This window comes from Paroedura picta, chromosome 11, assembly GCF_049243985.1.
Source record: "Paroedura picta isolate Pp20150507F chromosome 11, Ppicta_v3.0, whole genome shotgun sequence".
NCBI classification, from domain to species: Eukaryota; Metazoa; Chordata; class Lepidosauria; order Squamata; family Gekkonidae; genus Paroedura; species Paroedura picta.
In genome coordinates, this window is record NC_135379.1 from 16,279,575 (window position 1) to 16,301,393 (window position 21,819).

Below are 21,819 nucleotides of genomic sequence, written 5' to 3' on the forward strand. Positions count from 1 at the left end.
GACGGGATTTCCCTCCTCCCTCGAAAACCCCGCTCTAAAAACCCACCTCCGCCATCCCCACGCACAGATGTTCCCCTTTGAATCAACCCAAGGCTCTCCCTGGTGAGGTCTCCACTTCCCGCAGCCCACTGGAGCCCCTTCCCTCGGGTGAAAACAAACAAGCCCGCTGCCTTCTCCTCCTTCCCCAGCGGCTGAGGGGAGGCCGGGACGGGCAACAGAGCACGCCAATTCGCGCCATTTCCCCCCGCCGCGCTTCGGCTTGGGGGAAGCGTCTAGCTCGAAAAGTTTACTCTGAGGGAAAAGCCCGCCCGGCTCCCCTCAGCGTCGCGCCAAAGCGAGGCTTCCTGCCTAAAAGGCGCGAAGGCGGCGGCGGCATCCACCGGCTTCCCCGCGAAGAGTGGAGGAGGCAGGGGAGCCGGGGCTGCGCTCCCTTCCCTCTCCTCAGCCGCCCGCAGAGCCGCCACCTTCCTTGCAACGGCACTTCCTGCCTGACTGAGGCCTCCGCTCCCCGCCCGCGTCTCTCAGCCTCCCAGCCTCCCTCTCCCCGCCCGCGGCCCCCTTTTTTCCTCCTTCCTCCGCTCTCGTCAGGCGCCCTCCCATCTCCCTTTGCGCTCTCGGCGTCCCCTCCTGGCTCCCTTCCTGGGCCCGGCCCTCCTTGAGCGGCAGGCAGGCAGGCAGGCAGGCCGACTGACTGGATGGACGGAAGGACGGCCCTCCCGCCTGCCTGCCTGCCTGCCTGGCTCACTAGGCCCGGCCCGGCTTGGCCTCGCCGCGGAGCAGCTTCTTCTGAGCCCTCCCGCCAGCCGGCTTAGTCCTCCTCAAGCAGGCCTCTCAATTGACTCTCATTTTGTAAGCGACACCCACAAATTCATTCTTTCACCTGCTCACCCTCAACCTCTCTCATCAAGCACAATGCAGAGGGCTCGGAGCAGGGAGGGAGGCGGAGGATTATTGGCTTGGCTGCCCGCCAGCGCCGCTCCTCGTCTCCCGTCCGAGGTCCGGGGTTCCAATTAGGCCGACCCGCGGAGGCTCCCGTGCAAAATCCCTTTGCTGCCACTGCCCCGCCAGCTGGCCCCGGTCCTGCTTTTTATTATTATATTTCCTCCTCTAGCTCTAGCACTGCCCAGAGGAAAAGTTGGCCCTTTACGTTCTCCCTTTCAGACGTTACCACGCAGCTCTTCTTCCCCGGAGCCTCCGAACCAAAACCAAACCAGCCACTGGGCACAGAGGTGCAATGCTAGCGGATGGGACAGGCGATCGATCAAAAGGTGACAGGTCTCTGTCCCTGGAGCCTCCTCAGCTTCATCTAACCCCAAGCAGCAAAATCCTGGCCAGGCCAAACCAGCAACCCACCTTAGAGGGAGCCTTGGCACGTTTGCTCAGAAGTAAATTGTACAAAATAGGGTTTTAAGCCCTCAGTTATTTTTGATTCCTGAACTGGGTGAAATATAAGCCTTTCAGTTTCCAGCCAACTCTTTAGACTCAAACAAATTCAGTTTATCGTTTAAACATCAACCAGAAGATACAACAATTTGGCTTGGTTCTATATTTTGGAGAAGGTGAGGAACGATGCTTTCCACATTATTGTATTGCAAACACTTTTTCTGTTTCAACATTCATAAACTCATTACCTCCTTCACCCCCTGCGCACAAACCACAATTTAAAAATAAATTATTGTAGTAACAGGAAGTGTTACTTTTAATATGCTTTTAATTGTCTTGTACCTGTTTCAAATATTCAAATGCATTTTGTATCTTCTTTTTCTTAACTATCTGACAGTTGGTTTGTAATCTGTGTTGGCAGGGCCAAAATGTGGAATGTGGAAAATGAGAGATGTGAATTAAGGGAAACTGGAAATACTTAAAACAGAAACCTATAGCACAACCCAGTTATGAGGAAGTTCTGCACTGCTTGGAAAGCGGAAGAAAATATTCATAAAACTTCCGTCTTAAACAGATGGATTTCAGCGGGTTAGTAGTCTGATTACTCAGTCCTAGAAACATTTAAGTAGCAATAGCTCTCCAACTGTGTTGGTGTCTACTTCCAAATGAGGCCCAGAAGACCACAGTCTGAAGCATTGATTTCTGTGGGCAGACGGAAGTAACCCTAGAATATCTCTATAAAGAATTACATTGTCATGGTGTCCAAAACACAGCACAGGGTTTCTTGTGTTTAGTACTGCACTGTTAGTAACCCCCTTTTCCTCTTGAGTAGTCCAACAATATGATTCAGAGAGAGTAGATGGTGAGATGTCTTACATTCATATTGTAAATGCTTTCAAGTGCAAGTAATTTCATGGCATTTACTCCCAAGTAATGCACTTTGAAACAGAACATAGATTTAAACCCAAATCTTTTGCCTTGATTAGTATCCAGATTGAAATATTCTGATGCCAAAGTAGGATGTTGTGTGGAAGGATGCAACCACTTAAACATTCTCCAATAAATAAAAGTTCAGCTTAATATGTAATATTTGAACAAACCAGTTAATAATATCAAAACTGGATTCTTTGTTTCTGATAAAATCACTGATTACAGATTCTGGTAGCAATCAGATTTACTAACCAGTTGAAATGGAACATTTGAATGGGAAGGCCCTTTTCCTTTGGTTTAAAAACACTTGTCAGTCACATTCAACAGACAACAGGCAGCACCAGATTTCCCTGCCACCCCATGGAAGTGGACATGAGCATCCAACACAAAAGCCTTGATCTGGATTTGGCCATCCACGGAATGTTGGGCTTTTATTCCATTTTATTAAGGGTGACAAAGAGCTGTTCCCCCGCCCATCTGCAGGATGTGTTTGTATCGATTATATTGCCAGCAAGAATTTTTTAAGCCAGCCATTTGGTGATACAATTTGTGGCAATACTACAACAGCTTTTTTTAGTTCCAGGACAATATCTCCTGCAACTGTAATTTGGGGTTTTCTCTGCCTTTATGCAGTGGATTTTCCTTGTTTTAGTCTCTTTTTCTGAAAGCCAAGATTAGGATGCTGTCTGAAACATCCCTTCCTCTAACTCCTTTCTTTCCCACCCTCTCCAAACAAGGACCTCTGAGAACTCAAACTGGTTCTGCTGTTACCTTTGGTCTTGTCCTGATCTCCCAGGCTAGAAATACTTTTTTAAAAAAAGGGGGGGAAATCAGGCAGTGACCTGAAGATATTCTAGATGCTGTGCTCTCCGCACGTGTATATGAGAGCTCTGCGCTATGCCCTAAACTCTAAAGAGATGCACAGTCAGAACCGGGCAGCTGCAACATTAGCTAAGTTATGAAAAATCATCCTTTGCTTTGAAATATCCAGAGAAGTTGTGAGTTCTTAGCCTTCCCTGGAGGAAAAGTCCGATTGAAAAGTCAAAGGCCATTTCAGATCTTGGTCCCTACACATGCCTGTAGATGAACATGTACATTGCAAATTATCCTCAGTATTGAATCTCTTGCTCTATGTCCAATAAAAATATTTTTTCTTTAAAATAAGGGACTGGGGGGAAGGGGGTGTAATTTTGTGGGGGCGGGGAAAGAAAATTACTAAGAGCTAAAGGATGAGGAAGCAAGTAACCCACTGACCTGTTTTTGCCGGTTGCCCCCCTCCCCCCACACCACAGTCAGGAAGAAAAAGCAGAAACAAAGAATTCTGAACCTTTAGCTTCAAAGCTTGGCTCTGGGGAAACTGGGGAAGGCAGGATGACTGACGTCTGTGAAATGCTGAGTAGGAAGTGCCGTGACTCATCATAATAGAAATAATTCCCCACTACAATACCCTTCCACTTCATTTTCCCTGATATCGGTAGAGGAATTTGGAATAAAAAGCTCCTCTCCTGCAAAATCGCTTGCCGTTTTAGGAACCTCCTTCCTTCTTCATCCGTTCTAACCATTGTTTTTGGTTAACAATCCTGATTTATGACAAGCTTTAGTTGTGCTCAAATTATTGTGGTCAGAAATTGTCATTAATAATTACGTGTAATTAATGCCGACAGCAGCCCCCAATCTTGAATACATGAGTTGAAAATTAGCCCCACCAGAATAAACGGGACAATCAAGCTATGCATGGGACTGTTGTCACCGGAGAATGATGATATTATTGTGGCTGTTGTTGCTGTTATTGTTATCATTATTATATTTCTTCCTAGGGTTCTTCGCCCCGGGTTGCCGAGCAGCGCCGCGCTTGTGAGTGGCTGCCCCCAGCGTCGGTGCAGAGAACTGCATCCCCTGAAAAGTCCTGCTTTGCCTTGAGCCGGGGAGCCGCGCTGGGGGGAGAGGCGAAGTGGGCGGGGTCGAGAGGGGCGATTACGAGAGGCTCGAGCTCGGCACGAGCGCGCCCGGCGCGGTGGGTTGTGGGTAAGCAAGTGGCCGAGCGGTAAAAGGAAACGCGGGGCGGGGGGGAGGGAGAAGGCGAGGAGGCAGGAGGTGAAAGGTCAGCGGCCTGGAGGCCCCGCCCTCCGCGCCCGGATGAATGAATGGAAGAATCCCAGACAGGAGCCCCAGGCTCAGCCGCGGTGCTGTTGGTGGTTTGCTGCAGCGCTTTCCGCGCGGCTCCTTTTCAGCGCCTCCCTCCCTTCGGGGGGGGGGGGGAGCGGAGTGGCCGCTGCCAGGCAGCCATGTAATGCAGTGCATTTGCCTAACCAAAAGTTGGGGGCCGCCAGGCAGTCTCATTCTCCTCCCCCTGCTGCTCCCGGACAATGCAGCGGAGCAGGAGGGCTATAAACATGGAGTTGGGCTCCTCTCTTCCCCTCCTCTCCAAGGCTGCTGCTGCAGCGGCGACAGGAAGCATTGCAAACCGGCTCCTGGTTTCGGGACGAGACTCTCTCAACGAACTGAGGTTTCCCGGGAGGGAGGGGTGGGGAGAAGACTTTTTAGCCCGCAACCACGTCCAGGGCCGCGGTTTAAAAAGCTGCCGAACTGCGTTCCGAAGTCCCCCACCGCACCACAAGCACACCCGGTCCACCCCGTCCCGCTTTGCTCCTCCACCAGGGGCTCGAGCTGCAAGGAATCGCGGGGAAGTTTCTTCCCCTGCCGAGATCCGCGGCAGCCTCGCTCTCTCCGGCTTGGCGCGGCTTCCTCAGTCCCGGCTGAGCCCCGAAAAACTCGAGGTCCCAACTGGAGCCAGCGTTTGAGGAAGGGAGCGTGGCGATACTTTGGTCACGTCCGAGGCGTTGGAGGCAGCGTCTCACATTTGCAACTTTGGGATGAGCTGCCACGCTTTGGGCAGCGAGCAGCCGGGTTGGTTGGTTTCAAATCGGCGCGCCCTTTCCCCATTTCTCAAATCTGCTGCTGGTTACCCGTTTTATAAAAACAGAAAGTTGCTCGAGTTCTCTCCTCCTCCCTTCCCCCATCCCCCTCTGGTGCTTTCTTCTCCGGGGAAATGGAGGAAGAAATGTAGACCCAAGGAGAAGTGGTTCCCTTTGTTCTTTCATTGTCTCCCATGAACTAGCGGCTAGGAGAATAAACCCTTACCTTCTCTCCTTTTTGCTGTGAAATCCAGACGTTCCCATCGACTGCAAAATACACAATCCACCTTGGAAAGCGACTAGAAATGCTGGGAGAGTTTCGGTTCCATTCTTTTGCGCTCCCTGCCCTTTTGGGTGCAAGATTAAGTTGCCGAGCACGTTGTTGCAAGCTGTAGCCCCCCGCCTAAGTGAATGGTCACGTTTAGGACCCTCCAAGGCCATCCTAATTCTGCCAGTAGAATTGAGGGTATTGAAGGTCTAAACTTTCAAAAGGGAAGGGGGACCTGCAACTAGCCAGCGAGCAACGGCAGACGCTCAGAGGGGTTTTTTTTTTTTTTTTGGTCTTTCTTTTTTTGCAACACTGTTTGCCCCTATTGCTTTAAGAAAATAAGGAACTCTTTCTTAGTAATTTAATTTGGAGAAAAAGAAAAAAAGGAGAAGTTTGCGCCATGGTATTTCCTCAAGAGCAACGTGTTAAAATACAAGCCACTGGGGGTTTGAAATCCACCACCCTTCTGTTTTAACCCACCTGAGAGGGGGGAAAGTTTTGGATCACGAAATAAAAACAAGTGAGCTGGTTGTAGAAAAGCCCAGTGGGAAGCTTACGTGATGGTGTTAGCCTGAAGAAATGTAGCAGGGGGAGGAGCAGAGTTTTCAAGGGGGGGTTCTGTGGTCTCTGCGAATTATTGGTGTTGGCTTGGGTTTGGTCTCAGAATGTAATGTTGAAACAAGCCTGTTTTCTGCTTCCTTTCATGCCACTGGCTCATTAATGCTCAGCTTTGCAGGCAGCGGTGCCCCAAACCTCGCTTTAATCTGATGGCTGTGAGCTTTGCTGATACAATGGGTATTTGAATTGATCCTTGTGTTTTAGCAAATGGGATAGATTTTCAGCCGCCTTTGGTTTCCAGGGCACCCAGATTCACTGAAGGAAGGCACTGATTACCAGCCGACACCCTCTGAGAGTTCTGAGGCATCCCTTAATTCTGGTTGTGGGTTGAAACCAGATCAGGACTGGCCTGCCACCCACCCACCCACCCACCCACCCATTTCATTATCCCCCAGTCTGTTTAGTGACTAACCATGAGAGTTGCTCCCCTCCCCCTGGTTAAATCTGTGCACACGTGCTGTGGGAGAAATAAAACAAACGAACCAAAAAAAAACCCCACCCTAAATGAAGGAATATTGTTGACGTTTGAAGTTGGTGTCTTTCCTGTAAGCCCCCCCCCCCCCAAGTTCTCCATTTCCTCTTGCCAACATTCTCAATGGCGTCTGTTCCTTACCAAAGATTCTAATTAAAAAAAACAACAACACCGGGGAAATAAGTCAGAGGGGAAACGTAGAGGGTTTTCTTTGCCAGCCTTTAATTGCCATTGAAACATTCTAGAGTTGTAAACATTCCTTATTTATTCAGCCAAATAGGCAGGCATTGTCTTGCTTTTATCGCAATGGTAATTATGGTGTCCTTTAAACTGGCTGATAGCGAGAGAGATAAGGGAAAGTGCCTGTAGCTTCAGATCAAATCTCTCTCTCCCCTCCCCCCTCCTCAGGTCATCAGGATCCCCACAGTCCTTGGGGATGAGGAACGTTGAAAGACTGTGGCCTGACCATTCCTGACGTCATGAAAGTGATTTGTACCACATTGCTAATTTGGTGCAATCTATAACCTTTGGATCGCCTATGTTTGCAATTGCCTTTTTGCTGCTTGCATCCATTGGAGGGGGAGCTTTGCACACTGTTCTCTGCTGTATGTTAGGATAGCTTTGTTGGTTTGTTTGTTTGTTTTGAACAATATCTTTTGCACTCTGGTTTAAGCAGTTACCCACCTGTACCTAAGCAGCGCAGTCATGTTCTTCTGCCTTTGTTTGCTGCACCTTTGCGTCTAATTAAAAATGCACACTTTGAGGACCCTCGCAGAACAAAGCCTCCCCAAATCCCCTTTACGTCCAAGGATTTGCAAATTTATAAAGGCTGCATTGAATTCTGGATGGGTCAAGGGGCAGGAAAAGGGTAGAAGGTCACTGCATTTTGATTATGGGTCAGTAGGCAACATGGCAGGCAGTTTGTGTCCCAAAAAACCTCCTCTTTAAAAAGTGAGGTTTAAAAACAACAATGTTGAGTAAGGTTTGGGGGGGAGGGAAAATTTTAAGGAAAAAAAACCCATCTTAAAAAAATTATATAGCTAGAAGATACATCCGTGTGAGAAAAATTAGCTTGGGAAGGGGGGAAAGCCCTTAACAGCAGTATAAATTGTTGCTTTGTTTACAAAGGAACAACTCAGAGGCCTAGTGCTATGTGTTCTAGGAGTTCAGTTACTGGTTTTTGGGTGTCTGAGAAATGTTCTGAGTACTGCTGTACTTGAAAAGGTGGCCATGTTTTCCTTTACTTTTTAAAATATCTCATTTGATTGAATTTGAATAATGAGGAAGGGACTCTGGCCTCTTTGTCCTATTCTCCAAACCCCTCCCCCTCTTTGTAACTACTTTGGGTATGTTATAGAGTAAGATATCTACAGCCAGAGTGCAAATGGAGAACATCTATTTTAAATTGGAAAATGATATGTTTCTACTTCTGGAAGGCGAAATACAGACCATTGTTTATCATCAGGCTAACCTTGGAAGATGAAGACAGGCCAAGTGGAAACAGGTAATAATAAAGAAGATAACCAGAAGGTAGCTAGGGCACTGTGAAAAGGATGGAGAGAATTGGAGGAGTTGGTGAAACAGAGGCTCCAAGTGTAGCTGCATTTCACAAGTAAACCTTTAAAAGGCTGTAAATGGTGCTCTGAGTGACTTGCCCCAGAAAGAAGAGGTCAACCTAGATTGCAGAGCTGTTTAAACATCATCATGATAATACAATGAAAATATATCAAAGCACAACGTAAGAGGGCGTTTTCCTATGCAGACCACTGCCACCCTGCTCTTCCACACACCCAGCCATGCCCCTTTCTCAAGGATATTTTAGATACGTATTTTTCATGCTGCAAGATGAGAGAGAGAGAGAGAGAGAGAGAGAGAGAGAGAGAGAGAGAGAGAGAGAGAGAGAGAGAGAGAAAGAAAGAAAGAAAGAAAGAGCAACAACCTTCTTGCAATGTGAGATCAATGGGAATAGGTTTACAGTGATGGGAGAGGAATATTAATTTTCGTCGTTATTTTCTAATGAGGTTTTGTCCTGGTCTGAGACAGCTTCAGACTGAAATATCATCTAAAGGAAAGAAATCCTACCTGGGGAAAGCGTGTAGATTTACACACTGTAGATTCTGCATGGGGGAAAAAAAGAGCACATTTGACTGATATTCTGCATGTGAGTTGGTAGGTGTGGGGGGGGGGAGTCTAGGGAAGAGCATTCATCCGCATCCCAGTAAAAACCCTGTGTGGGAACAAAGACTGTGCACCAATTCCAAATTAGCTTCTTTAATTTCAAGGGGACTCTGGCATGTATGAATATAGACAACTGGAAGGGAAACCCACTGGGTCCTTTTGAAATCGGTGCCTTCCAAACCAGTTTGCATTCAGTACTGTCCTGTTGGGAGAAGCTGGTTGTGAAAGGATTTCAGGCCAGGGTGAAGGTCCTCCGCTCTGTTTTCATTGGTTTGTGAATCTATCGGCAACTGAGACATTCTCCTGGCAAGGCAGGCGGCAGGCGAACTCTCGGGGCTTTGCGAGTCCCGGGGCTTTCAGCAGGACTCACAAGGCCATGGGGCTCCAAGACGTGCTGCTTGTTATTCCCATTGATTTACTCGCCTATCTGGAACCCAGAAGGATCCCCTCTCTGCAAACTGTTTAAGATCACAGCCTGAACACCTCAGGATCTTCAAAGTGATTTTCGGTGAGGTTCCTCCCCACAAAAGGGAATGCTAGGCTGCTCCACTCACACTACAGTCCTAAGAAGGTGTGCTCACATATTCAACGAGGTTTGCTCTCAAGAAAGTGTCATTAGGATTGCAATGTACTTTGCCCTGAATTCTAAACAGAGGATGTGAATTGCCTCATGGATCGGACTGCTTGACTATATGCCCATGGCACTGCTTTTCCTTTATGGGTGCAGCCCGTCTCTGTTGTTCATGCCGGGAGACGGTATCTACTTGCATAAGTTGGAGCGACACCCTAATTTCATCCCCCTCATCTTTTGTTTCCCCCTCCAGCTTTCCTGTTCATAATTTAAGCAATAAACATTGCTTGCTATTGATCGCAAGCCCCTGTAGAACGCAGGGGAATCTTTGGGCCAGTCTCCTTACTTGAGGAGGCTGGGGAGCTCCTTGAGTTTTGTTCTGCACTGGCTCCCGAATGCACCCAAGGAAGATCCACGACAAGCAAATAAGGCTGATGGCCACAAGGAAACAAGCAGGGTCCCTCTCTCCTTTACGCCTTCCTCTCCATCCAGATGAGGAAGTTTCAAGAGACAAAAGACTGCAGAGCAATTTGGTGAAAGATTCATAACTCCCTGCGAGACTCTTTGAACGTGTTTTACACTTGTGCACAGCCCATTTCCTTGAGATCCATCCATCGTCTTAGCTTGCCCCTCCCCCATATTGTAACCGTGAAGACTGATATCAAGAAAGCGAATACTTCCCCTTGGCCCCGGGTGGAAATCAAGGCTTTCTGCTTTTAACCTCGAGAGAATAAAGCAAGGAAACAAAACTGCAGCCGCTGACCAAAGAGGCTAAGACTACTGTAGTCCTTGTGTGGGTGGGCGCGAAAGGGAAAGAAGAGGCCGGAATCCCCACCGCCCATTTACTTGAGAGTCAGCCCTGCACTGAAAGGGCTAGAGACAGAGCAAGGGGGCTGTTGATTCTGCAGTGCCTATTGACAAAGAACCTAAAGTGAGGAACTGGGCTATATCTGGTCAAAGCTAGGAGAGGCCGAAAGAGTAAATGCTTCGGAGGCTTCGGAGGTTTCTCACACCGCATCGGGAACTCGATTTAGCCTGCTTTTAGTCTCTTGACTTCGCGAAGGAGGGCTGGATCCAAGGCTTCATGGCCTTGTGGATCAGGCAGGCAGGCAGGAATCCCACCATCTCTATTCAAGGGTGATAAGCAGCCAGGGCAGGGATCCCGCTGCTCTCCTGGAAACAGGGGTGAGGTGTGTGTGCCAGAGAGAGAGGGGGGAGGGGCAGAGGGGGAGATTTTCAAAGGACCTTATCTCTTAACTTCTCTCTCTCTGTCCCACTAAGCAGCCGTTTGTCCTCAGAACTTCTCTAGCAGCAGCGTCAGAATCAGAGGCCAGGTCTCCTGTGCCAGGGGGGAGAGGGAAAGCCGGCGAAGCCATCCAGATGCGAAGCTCCACGAGGGCTGGGAGGAGGAGGAGGAGGAGGAGGCGGCATTCATTGTTCGCCACTGCCTTGACTGTAACATCACGCGACTCCAGCCCAGGCTCTCCCTTTTCCTCCTGTCTCCTCTGAAGGGATATGGGCAGAGAGGAGGCATATGTGAGGCAGGAGAGGGAGAGCCTGTTATAGGTGGGCACTATGTGCAACAGCACAGCTTACTTTTCGAAGCCTAACCTTTGCTGTTAGAGTTGATTCAGCGGGCTTTCTGGGTGTCCGGGTGCTCCCCCACCACCACCACCCCAATTATCAGGGATAATTCCTGGGAAAGTGTGTGTTTGGAGGAAGGTGGCGGTGTAGGAGGTGAGCATTTTACCTAGCCATACGCAAACACCCGAAAAAAATTCTTTTCTTTCTCTTTCTGCGCCCGTGGGGGCCGAGGGGCGTGGAACTCTTGGATCAGACGAGATCCCTTCCTTGGCGCTCACCTTCCCTTTCTTCCTCTGAGGAATCCCAGCCTTTTCCTGGAGCTCAGAGGTCCCCTGCATCTTGGCACTTGCCAGGAGCCTCTGGAGGACAAGGAGGCTTCTTCTTGAAGATACAACTTCAGCTGAAAATCGGTTAACACCTCCATCCACGCAATGCAGCCGAATGGAAGAACGTGGACCCTCCCCCCCCCGCCTGGACAGTGGGAGCCAAATGGACTTCCTTCTTAATTCTGTGTCTTGGAGACTCTGCCAGTTCATTGCCTGGGGACGGTGGCAGCTTTTCACCAAACAGAACTAACATGTCTTTAGCAAGGTTACCTTGCTTGGCTAAATCATGCAAGGGTTTGGGGAGGAAAATATTCCCCCCTTCTGCCCAAGGGGGCAAAATTGTGCGGAGGTCACTAGGGAGGAGTGAAAGTTGGAGGCAGAGGAGTAATTTGTGTGGAGCACAGGAGCAGGCAACCGATGTATTCTGAGATCTCAGCTGACCAGGAGACCCTTCATTTCTGCCCCATGCCCTGGTTCTGTACATGGAATGTCTGAATGGTCACCCCACTACCACCCCACATTAAACCTAGGATACTCACCCCCCCAAGACTCTTTTCCTTATGGGAGGGGGGGAGATCAGCAGCGAGAAACTGAACTTGCCCAAGCAACAAGAAATTCTTCCCCAGAACCGGCCAGGCTCTGCAAAGCATCCTTCTGACCCACGGAGTCTTCGCCTCCTCCTTTGCTTCCTTTCCTTGGCTCTATTGCCTCCTCTCCTCCCGCCTCCCTCGCCCCCCCCCCCTTTCCGTGGAAGTCATCAATACGCAGGGCAATCCTGGCGTGGACTCCGGTGGAAGAGGGGGACCCTCCACTTCGGGCGCCTGCAGGGTGAACTGAAAAGTGGATACATTTCGGGCTTATCTATGCTTTGTTATGGGTCTGACGTGAGTCCACGTCCCAATCTCTCTCCTTCTTCCACTCTTCCAACCCCCTCCTCCTCCTCTTCCCCTCCCCCCAATATTACAGGCAGGATTTCAGTTAAAAGTGTTACAGTATTACGGGGCTGGAACTCAGGATAACCACACAAGCCCCAAAGAAACCTTAGTAGCAACAACTTAGCTATTGGCTGGAGGCAGAGAGAGAGAGAGAGAGAGAGAGAGAGAGAGAGAGAGAGAGAGAGAGGCAGAGAGAGAGAGAGAAATACGCGAAGAGGAAAGAAGAATCCAATCTAGTGAACGTGAGTACTCTCATTGTCCGAGTTGTTAGCAGCAAAATAGCAACAAATAAGCCATAGTTTTTAAAAACAGCCACAAACTTTAAACCCACGGGAAGGAAAACATACCGGACCAGGAAGATCCCCTTCGCACACAATGCAAAGGGAAAAACGCCCTTTTAAAATGGTTACTCGGTCCTGTCCATCTCCCCCCCCCCGCCCCCCAAAACCATCTTTATGCCTCGAGAATCCCCATCCTGGGGGAAATTAGCCCCGTTTATTCTCCTGAATAACCTGAATGGGTTTCCAAATTCTGCTTATTTCTTAGGCGTTTCTTGTCTTCCTCAAAAAAAAAAGAAAGAAAGAAAGCAAAGCAAAGAAAGAAATCCCCTATCCGTAGGGCTTCCAAATCCTTCCCTTCAGTAGCCAGCGCCGCAGAGCAAGCTCTTGGTTGGCTCCCAGCTCCGGATTGTTTAATAGAAAGATTTATATACTAACAGTATTATTTACTTTGGGAGGGGAGGTGGCAGTCTAAGCGTATGCTAATTAGCTGGAGATTTTTTGGGGGGAGAGATGGGAGGTGGGTGGAAAAGGGGGTGGAATATCAATTTTTATTGCATCACCTGTCAGGAGTGTCCAATCAGCGTTGGCTTTAGGGGAATTAATTGATGAAGGTGTCTCCGGACGAGCTCACTTCACTCTGTCATTTGATTTGGAGCAAAAGCAGCGGCGGGAAGAGAGGCTGTGCGGCGCTTCTCGTCTCCCAATCGCCCCCTTCCCTCCACATTCCTTTATCCTGGCTGAGCGAGGGGGGATCGCAGCCAGCCAAAGGGCACAGGTAGCCAGCCTGCCTCAGTCCCGTCCTGAAACATCGGGCCAGCCGAGCTGATTTCCCCCCAGGCAGTTTTCCAGGGCACGTTTCCTCCCCCCTTCATCTAAAGCGCTCGCTCGCTGGCTCTCTTTCTCTCCGCTGATTTCCCCCCCCCCCCCCAAAGTTTGATCAGGAATAACAGGCTTTGTTCTTTTTCATTCAGCAGAATGCCTTGAGACCAATCCAGCACCTGGCTGAGGATTTTTATAGCTTTCTTTTCTCCTCCCGCCCCCCTTTTGGAGGGTGGTGTAGATTTTCGCCCCCTCCCTTCCTGCTGCTGCTAGCCGTCCTCTGGGGCTGGGGAGCCCCGTCACTCTCCTTTTTTATGCTCCCCCTGCCCCAATGCTGGGAATCGTTTAAGACCCGCCATGGGAGACTTGAAGTGGGGCTTCGAGGAAGTGGACGGCGTGCGCCTCGGCTACCTGGTGATCCAGGGCAAGCAGATGTTCGCCCTCTCGCAGGTCTTCACGGATCTGCTGAAGAACATCCCGCGCACGACGGTGCACAAGCGCATGGACCACCTGAAAGTCAAGAAGCACCACTGCGACCTGGAGGAGCTGCGGAAGCTCAAGGCCCTCAACTCCATCGCTTTCCACGCCGCCAAATGCACCCTCATCTCCCGCGAGGACGTGGAGGCTCTCTACACGTCGTGCAAGACCGAGCGGGTGCTCAGGACCAAGCGCCGGAGCCAAGGGCCCGACCCAGCCTCCCCCGCGCCCGAGCCCTACGCGGCTCTCTGGAAAGACGGCGCCAAACTTTGGCTGGGCTTGAATGGAGCCGCAGCGCCCAAGAGGAAAGCGTGGCGGGCGGCGGCGGCGGCGGCTGACTCGCGCGCCTTCCTACCGGCGTCGGATCTACCTCACTTTTGGAGCAAATTCCCCGGGCAGAGCTCGCCGGGACTGGCCCGGTCGCCTCGCAAAGGGGTGGCAAACTATGAAACTGGCCCGCTGGGGCCCCGCTACGTCTCCCTGGCCTCGGAACCCGCCTGTTTCCGCAGCCTGCTCTGCTCCAAGCACCCCCATTACTACTACCACTCCTCGGCCGCCATTGCCAGCCAGCCCAAACTCGCCGCCGCCGCCGCTGCTGCCGCCGCCGCCGCCGCCGCTACGGGGTCCAGCCCGCTGGCTCTGGGCTGCCGGGCGAGGCGGGGGAAAGGCGGCCAGGGCTGCTTGCCGGGCAGCTGCGGGAGGCGCCTGCTGCTCCTGCCCCGCGCCTGCAGGCTCAAGGGCGCCGCGCCCGCGCGCCCGCCCGGCTTGAACGGCTTCCTGGTGCCGCCGCCGCCGCCGGGCCAGCCTTTCGCGGAGACTTACAGCAGCGACTCCGACTCCAGCTCGTGCTCGGACCACGCCGCCAACGACTCCGACTTCTGCTCCAGCTTGTCCAGCACCAGCAATTCGGCCTCTTCTTCTTCTTCTTCAGAGGAAGAGGAGGACGACGAGGACGAGGAGGAGGAGGAAGGCAGCTGTGCCTCGGACTGCAGCGAGCTGAGCTCCGAGGACGACGACGACGACGACGACGAGGAGGAAGAGGACGAGGACGAGGAGAGCAGCTCCGAGTCGGACTCCAGCTCGGGCTCCAGCCAAGTGTCGGTGCAGAGCATCCGCTTCAGGCGCACCAGCTTCTGCCAGCCGCCCAGCCTGGCGCCCGCCGCCCTCCTGTGCCCGCCGCGCTGGCCCAGCCGCCCGGAGCCCGAGCGCCTCATCAAAGCCGAAGCCCCGGCCGAGGACTGGAGCGGCTGGGCCCCCAAGACCGAGCCCGGCCTGGGCGCCCTCCCGCCGGCCTTGTGCTTCGCAGAGCTCGGGCGGGCCCCAGGTCGCGGCCGGGGGGCGGACGGCGAAGGGGACCGGGGGGGATCGCCGCCTCCGGAGCCCGCGGCCCGCCCGCCACGCAGCCCGCCTTCGCCCCGGCCCGGGAAAGGGCAGCCGGGCAGCCCCCCGCCGCTGCTGCCTCCCCCGCCGCTGCCGGCAGAGGTCCCCGCCGCCGCCGCTGCTGCCGCCGCCGCCACTGCCGCCGTGGGGGGCGGGCCCGCGGAGTGCCCCCAAAGAGGCGCCTGGCCGGACGGCCGCTGGTCCCCCCGCTCGGACGCCGCCTCCTCCTCCTCCCTGCGGCCGCCCGAGGGGGCTGCCTCGTCCGCCGCCACCGCCGAGTGCCCCGGCCCCCCCGCGCCGCCGCTCTGGCCTCCTGTGCCCATTGCCCGGATCAAAGTCGAGGACAGCAGCGCCAACGCGGAGTACGGCGCCCCCCCCGCCGCCCGGCCCCGGCCCCGGCCCGCTCAAATGGGAAGGCGGCCCCGAGGAGCCCAAGGTGGAGGCCGACAGCGGCCCGTCCTCCCCGCTCAGCCCCCTCCGGCCGCCCCTGCCGCCGCCCCGGGAGGACCTGCTGCTGCTGCTGCCCGCCAAGGAAGACCCCGCCTGCTCCGAGGAGCCCCCCAGCCCTCCGCCGAGCCCCCCGCCCCCCGTCCCCCCGAGCCAGGCCCTGGCCGCCTGCACTTTAGGCGCTGCTGCTGCTGCTGCCGCCGCCGACCCCGAGGATGGGGAATACAAATTCGGAGCCAGGGTGCGCAAGAACTACCGGACTCTGGTGCTGGGCAAGAGAGCCGTTCTCCCCAGCTCGGACCCGCTCAAACCAAATCTGAAAACAGCCCGGAGCCCCCGGCCGCCCCCGGGGAAGCTCCTGGAGGCCCCCGAAGGAACCCTGGACGACTTGGCGGTTCTCAGCCGCCGCAAAAGGGTCGCGAGCGCTGTCGCCTCGGCAGTGAAAAGGCCCTTTAACTTTATGGGCAATTTCCCCTGCCCGCCCTCCTTGGTGGTTGGCCTCGATGGAGATTTGTTGCCAGCCTACACCTTGAACACTGCCAAGGATGCCCAAACACCTCCCAAGGCCCATCCTGTCTGGAAATGGCAGCTGGGCGGGTCAGCAATACCTCTTCCCCCCAGCCACAAATTCAGGAAATTTCATTCATGAGCGAGATGGAATGGGAACCCTACTTTTCTTATTTGCATCCATGCTCCGCAGCCCTTCTTTGCCTCCTGTTTTTGAGAATCCTGGAGGGCTTCTCTCATGAAGATCCTATTTTTTAAAAAGAAATTTTGGGTGTTTTTTTTTTTAATCCTGGTTTATCCCATTTTTAAGAAGACAAGAAATCGGATTACTATTTTCTTTGCCATGAAAACAACTGGGGGGAGGGGAAGGGGAGGTCTAACATTCCACAGATGACTTCAGGCGAAAGACTCAAGTTTATTACAAAAAAAGTTTGTGAAATCTGCTAAAGCTGGAACACTTTACTGTCTCATAATGCTAATGATGCACCCGGTACCTCAGTTCAACTGCTACGAATAAATGTTTGGAAAAGGTTGAATTATAACAATTCGAATGAGCCATTAATATGTATGCACTAGATTTCGACCCTGGAAATCTCAACGTTCAATTCCGTTCAAGTTTGGCCAGTGAGGAGGTTTGCACAGTGAGGATTCACTATAATTGGGGTGGGGGGGGAGAAGACTGCTTTGCTGTCAGGTCTAGGGTCTCTTCTTCAGTTCCTTTCCCCCCTCCCCCCCGTGTCTTTTCCCTCAAAAGCAATTCCACTCCCGCATTTATCAGAGGTTGGTAGTGTGTGTGTGGGGTGTCTTTCCAGCACTGGGAAAGCTGCCTCATCGACCTACTCAATCCATGTTTCTTGAAAATGCAGAAAGAAAGGTGTCATACAAAAAAGAAACATCAGCAAGCAACCACCCCAGCCTGGGATGAGCCAAGTCCTTCGGTTGGCCTCTGGTGTCATATCTGGGCCTCCATGAACAACCCAGCCTGTCTCATAGCTCAGACTTGTGCATCTTGGCTTGGGAAGTCCCTGTGAATCCAGCTGGGGCCTGCGCCCAAGTCAAGCCTGCATAGGGAATGCAGCCTGAAAAGCACTGGGATTGTAATGGAATTTGGTGACACTGAGAGGTTCCTGGAGTTTCCACAAAACCCAATTCTTCCAGGTTTGGAAAGCTGGGGGGAAATCTCTTGCCCCATTGGTGGGAATCAGAAGAAAATTAAGGTTTTAAAGAAGAACCCCACAGGCCAAATAACAGCAGAGGTCCGAATAGAAAGAATATTCCCTAAGGAGAATCCCATTCTCTTGGTGGCTGTTTTAGCACCCAAACTCAGGTGTTTAAATCCCAGAAGATGTCACTCTGGAAACTTGACTTCCCCCCATCTTTGTAGCAGGAGCATTTTTTTTACTGCACGTGACAATCAGAGGCAATTGTCTATATTTGCACTTAAACCTCGACCTAGTTGGAACAGGCTGACTTCTAGAGTCTAGCCTTTGGAAAGACATGCCGGTGTAATATGTTGTGATAATGGAAGCAGTAAATCAAAATGATGGAAAATTTGCACTGTTGGAAAAAGCATGCTTTAGCTTTATTTTCAATTAAAACACTGTTTTAAAAAAAGTAATGATTTCATGCACTTATTGCAGGGTTGACCATTGTTTTTGTGATTGGAGGTGTGTGTGCGCGTGAGACAGGATGCATGTGTGGAAGGAATTCTGCTTCCAGAAGTTGATTAGTGTTTCCTATAAAACTGTGATGATGAAAGCAAACTAACAAACAAAGTTGCCGTAGTGGTCAGTATTGATGGGGTAAGAGGCAGAAGGCATGAAGCACAGGGATATTGCGGTAGACACACCTCCTAGCTGAAGGTTTGAGAAAAATGGGTCATTGGAGGTGCTGAATCAGCATTTAACTCCTGCCTTTAATTCCTGCCAAGAAGTTTCTGAGTCCTCTTCCTAAATTCAAATTCTCATAGATTCCATCCGTGGAGTAATTCCAAGAGGACATATTGCTTTTCTGTAATGTTGACCCTGGACCTCAGAGCTAACGTGTCTTAGGGAAATTCGCCTGCCATTGTGTGTGGTTTAAAATCTTGTCATTTCTGCCCTGTTCGTAGCCTCTGCTCTCGCTCGTCTTTGTCTCTCAGTAGACAGACATGAGTTCATTTCATACAGCCACACAGCGAGGTTATCTTCTTGTTATAGAAGCCCCTGCTCCAAGTATACCTGCTTAGAAAGTATGCTTAGAAGGAACAGGCTTTTAACAGCCCCCCCCTCCCTTTCTCTGGCAGGCCCTGCTCAAGCTCGATGGTCTCCCAAGGAAGGGAGAAATGCTGCCAGAGTCTTGGGTGTGTGTCTGGAGAGGCACCAATTACAGCCTTGTGTCATCCAAACAGGCTATCCCAGCCTCAGGCATAACCACCCTCCCCTCCCCCCTCCCCACGCCTGCCTTCCTAAGCTGTGGCTTGGTTGCAAAAACCCTTCCTTGCCAAAAGAGCCAGGGAAGGAAAGGCAGAGCTGCGGGTTGCTCCTTCCCCTGGGCCTAATGGACTCGGCTCCTGTTTCCAAGTGGCTTTGTCCACAGGGCTCACACAGCCAGAGCGATTTGGTTGGGCCCTGGACCGAAAATGGCACAAAGCATTTGCAAAGTCTTCAAGGGGACTGTACTAGTATGTGTGTGTTCAGGCAACCAGAAGACCCTTAAACACAGTGTCCTTTAAGACACAGCTATGGCGCCTTGTTCTAGCCTTGGCTTCAGTAGATTGGAGGGACTCCCCTCCTGCAATTTCTAAGAGATGCCTGAAGCATCCAGGCTTTGATGTTGTTTTTGGCCTGCCCCCCCCAAAGAAAACCTGCCTCCCCATTTTTAAAAAATGCACCATAATAACCCAATAATTTTTCTCCCATTGATACAAGCCATGAAAAAAATATATATTTTATTTTGCTGGGGGGTGGGGGTGAGGAAGAGATATTCAGGGTTACTATGTTGTCAAGAAAATGCAGGGAGAAAGAGGAGTGTCTTAAGCCCTACAAGGTGTTTCCTGGTTAACAATTCCTGTCCATCTAATTGATTCTTGGCGTACTAGAGCTGCTTTAAAACCAGTGATTTCACAGTTGTTCCTTGCTTCAGAGCAGTCCCACTCATTGCCATCCTCTGGATTGTATGGTATGTGGGCTGCAGTAGTTCAGATATGCCTCTTTGTTCACAACCCATCTCTTTCCAATAATACCTCAGCACCCAGCAGAAGACATACCCAGTTCCCAACCCAGAAATACTTGTGTGAAAGTATTCCAGATCTCATTGTATAAGCCGCCACAGCTTGGGGCCAAAACAAACAAACAAGCAGAAAAAGCTGCCCTCCCACAAAACCCAAATAAACACTCAAGATAATGGTGACTGGTGTTTCAAGGGTAGGCCAGAGGTTTCTCTGCAATACCAGGTAGTAAGAAATATATAGGAGCTGTTGTCTGGCTTCTGAAGACAAAAGGAATGCTGGACTATATAGCGTTCAAAGGGGAACATGTGTAAATGCCTTTCAGTAAAACCGTGTCTATTGGCTTAAATGATGTCACACTCAGTTTACAACCCTTGCTTTAAAATAGTTTCGACCAGTCCTTACATTGGTATGTCAGCTTTTGTGTGTGTGTATATATGTACTGGACTCATACTCATATATATATGAGTGTGTCACTATTCTCTCTCTCTCTCTCTCTCTCTCATATATATATATATATAGATAGATAGATAGATAGAGAGAGAGAGAGAGAGAGAGAGAGAGAGAGAGAGAGAGAGAGAGAGAGAGAGAGAGTCTAGTGACATCCTTAAGACCAACAAAGTGGGCACACACACTTCTTCAGATACAATGAAATTGAAATTACCAGTCCATAATATAGATAGAGAGTGAGCAATAAATTAGGATACAACATAATAAAGATGTTTAACAGATTTCAAGGACCAACCAGGAATAACAAGCTTAGTTTATATGGTTAACACTTGTTTGGGATTAATTCTCGGAGCAAAATACTGAAGGAAATAAATGTGTCAAAATTGGAGATTGATGGACAGATGTATCCTTAATTGTGGAATGCTGAGAGAAATTATGTTAGTAATTAACTACCATATATACGTGTATCATACATATATATGTAGTGTCACTGGTGGCCGTTAATTCTAAACACAACTATGCAGCAATAAAAGGAAGCTGGTAATGTCTGATCTATGAAAACTGCTGTGCAGTCTTTCTCTTGGTGACTTTAAAAATGGATTCTGTTCCCCTCCCCCCTTGCCCAGGATTTAGATGCTAATAAATTTTACTTCCTTGCAGAAAGATGAGCTATATTATGTTTTGGTCTCACTGCCTGTTAGAAGAGTTGTGTTCAAAAATGGTCTTTTGGAAAGCCAGAGATAGCACAGGAAGTGCTGCTCGCTGTGGTTTTTTACAGTTAAGATGGCTGGGGTGGGGGGAGTTCATGATTCAGCTGCAAATCTGGTGGGGTGGCAAAAACTTTCCTCAAAGAGTAGAGAACCATTTTCCCTTTCCCATCCCGGGAGGACAAAGGGCAGGAATCTACCTTGCTAAATCACCCTTGCAAACATCAGGCTTGGTCAAATCTCCTCTTAAGGATTCCAACAAAAAGCGTGTTTAAAGGAAAGACGATTGAAGGGGAAATCTGACTGTGATCGCTGCCTTTGTGAATGAAGGATTTCTTTTTGTCCTGTTTGCTAACCAGAGTCATATTCAAAGATCTGTATGCAGGCAAAAAAAAAATGATGCAAAACATAAATTGTTGACAGCACTGTACGTTGCAATTTGTGTATGTGTGTTTGTGTGTGCCTCTTCCGATATAATTATTTGCGTTGGCCTGGCTTTCCCCTCCCCTCTCCCCTCTCCTTTTCAATCCGAGGCGGCCTCACAAGCCCCAGCGTTAAAAGGCCCGAGATGTTTTGCATGAAGCTCTCACAATAGGGGTTGAGAGAATTGACAGTTTCAAAAACAAGGCGCCCTGTCCTTTCCAGATGCCGAGACCACCTCCCTCCTCTCCCCCCCCCTTCCCTTTTTTGCACCTTCTCTCGCCGCTGGTGGCTTTAGGGTGCATTACAAATATATGGCAACAGCTGTGTTTGTAAACAGGGCGAGTGGTAGGAGGAGGTTGAAGGAAGCCAGCAATGCAGCAGCCACCCCCCACCCCACCCCACCCCACGGCCTGTGCGAAAGTGTGCATGCTTGGGCCCCAATGTGCTGTTCCCCAGCGAAGACGAAGCAGGAAGTGGATCTCTGCGACGCATGGGTGTCTGTGTGTGTGTGTGTGTGTGTGTGTGTGGGGGGGTGTCTCTGTGTGCAATGGCCAGGAGGCACTGGGGAGGGGGCTGGGGGCTGGATGCTGTCCCCCCCCCCCCGCAGCAGTGGCCGAAAGCCTCTCTCCCCCCCCCCCGGTCGCCATCTTGCGTGCTTGAAAACAAACTCATTGTGGCTCGTCGCCCCGCTCGGCCTCTCCTTGTGTCTGGGCCTTTCTCTTCCCCTTTTCTTTCGCCCTCGCCCTGCGAGTGTTCCCAACTCATTAGGCGGAGCGGAAGGGCCGCGCCGAGCAGCCGTCCCGCCGGCCCACTCCAGGGTGGCCTTTCTGCGGCCCGAGGGGGCCAGGGGAGCCGAGTCGCCCCCCGAGCGGAGGCCCCGCACCCTCCGGGGCCCTTTTGTCTCCGGCCCCGCGCGCGCTGCTCCCAGGCCTTCCTGCCG

General features: G+C 51.2%; 2 protein-coding genes and 1 long non-coding RNA gene across 3 annotated transcripts in view; 2 read left to right on the forward strand and 1 right to left on the reverse strand.

Moving 5' to 3' along the window:
* Positions 1–5,587, reverse strand: part of MLLT10 (MLLT10 histone lysine methyltransferase DOT1L cofactor) — a 119,763-nt gene extending 114,176 nt beyond the window's left edge. The window contains exon 1 of the mRNA XM_077303167.1: positions 5,455–5,587. The gene's annotated coding sequence lies outside the window, so the exon portion shown is untranslated. The remainder of the gene's footprint in view (positions 1–5,454) is intronic.
* Positions 355–6,312, forward strand: LOC143820394 (uncharacterized). The gene is made up of 3 exons (XR_013225332.1): positions 355–1,559; positions 1,805–1,971; positions 4,131–6,312. It is a non-coding gene; the product is annotated as an uncharacterized LOC143820394 (long non-coding RNA).
* A 5,980-nt stretch (positions 6,313–12,292) lies between these two features.
* Positions 12,293–20,429, forward strand: SKIDA1 (SKI/DACH domain containing 1). The gene is given in 3 exon segments (XM_077302968.1): positions 12,293–12,422; positions 13,436–15,518; positions 15,520–20,429. Coding segments are annotated over 2 exon segments (2,595 nt in total). The 5' UTR covers positions 12,293–12,422; positions 13,436–13,637; the 3' UTR covers positions 16,234–20,429.
* Positions 20,430–21,819: the final 1,390 nt, after the last annotated feature.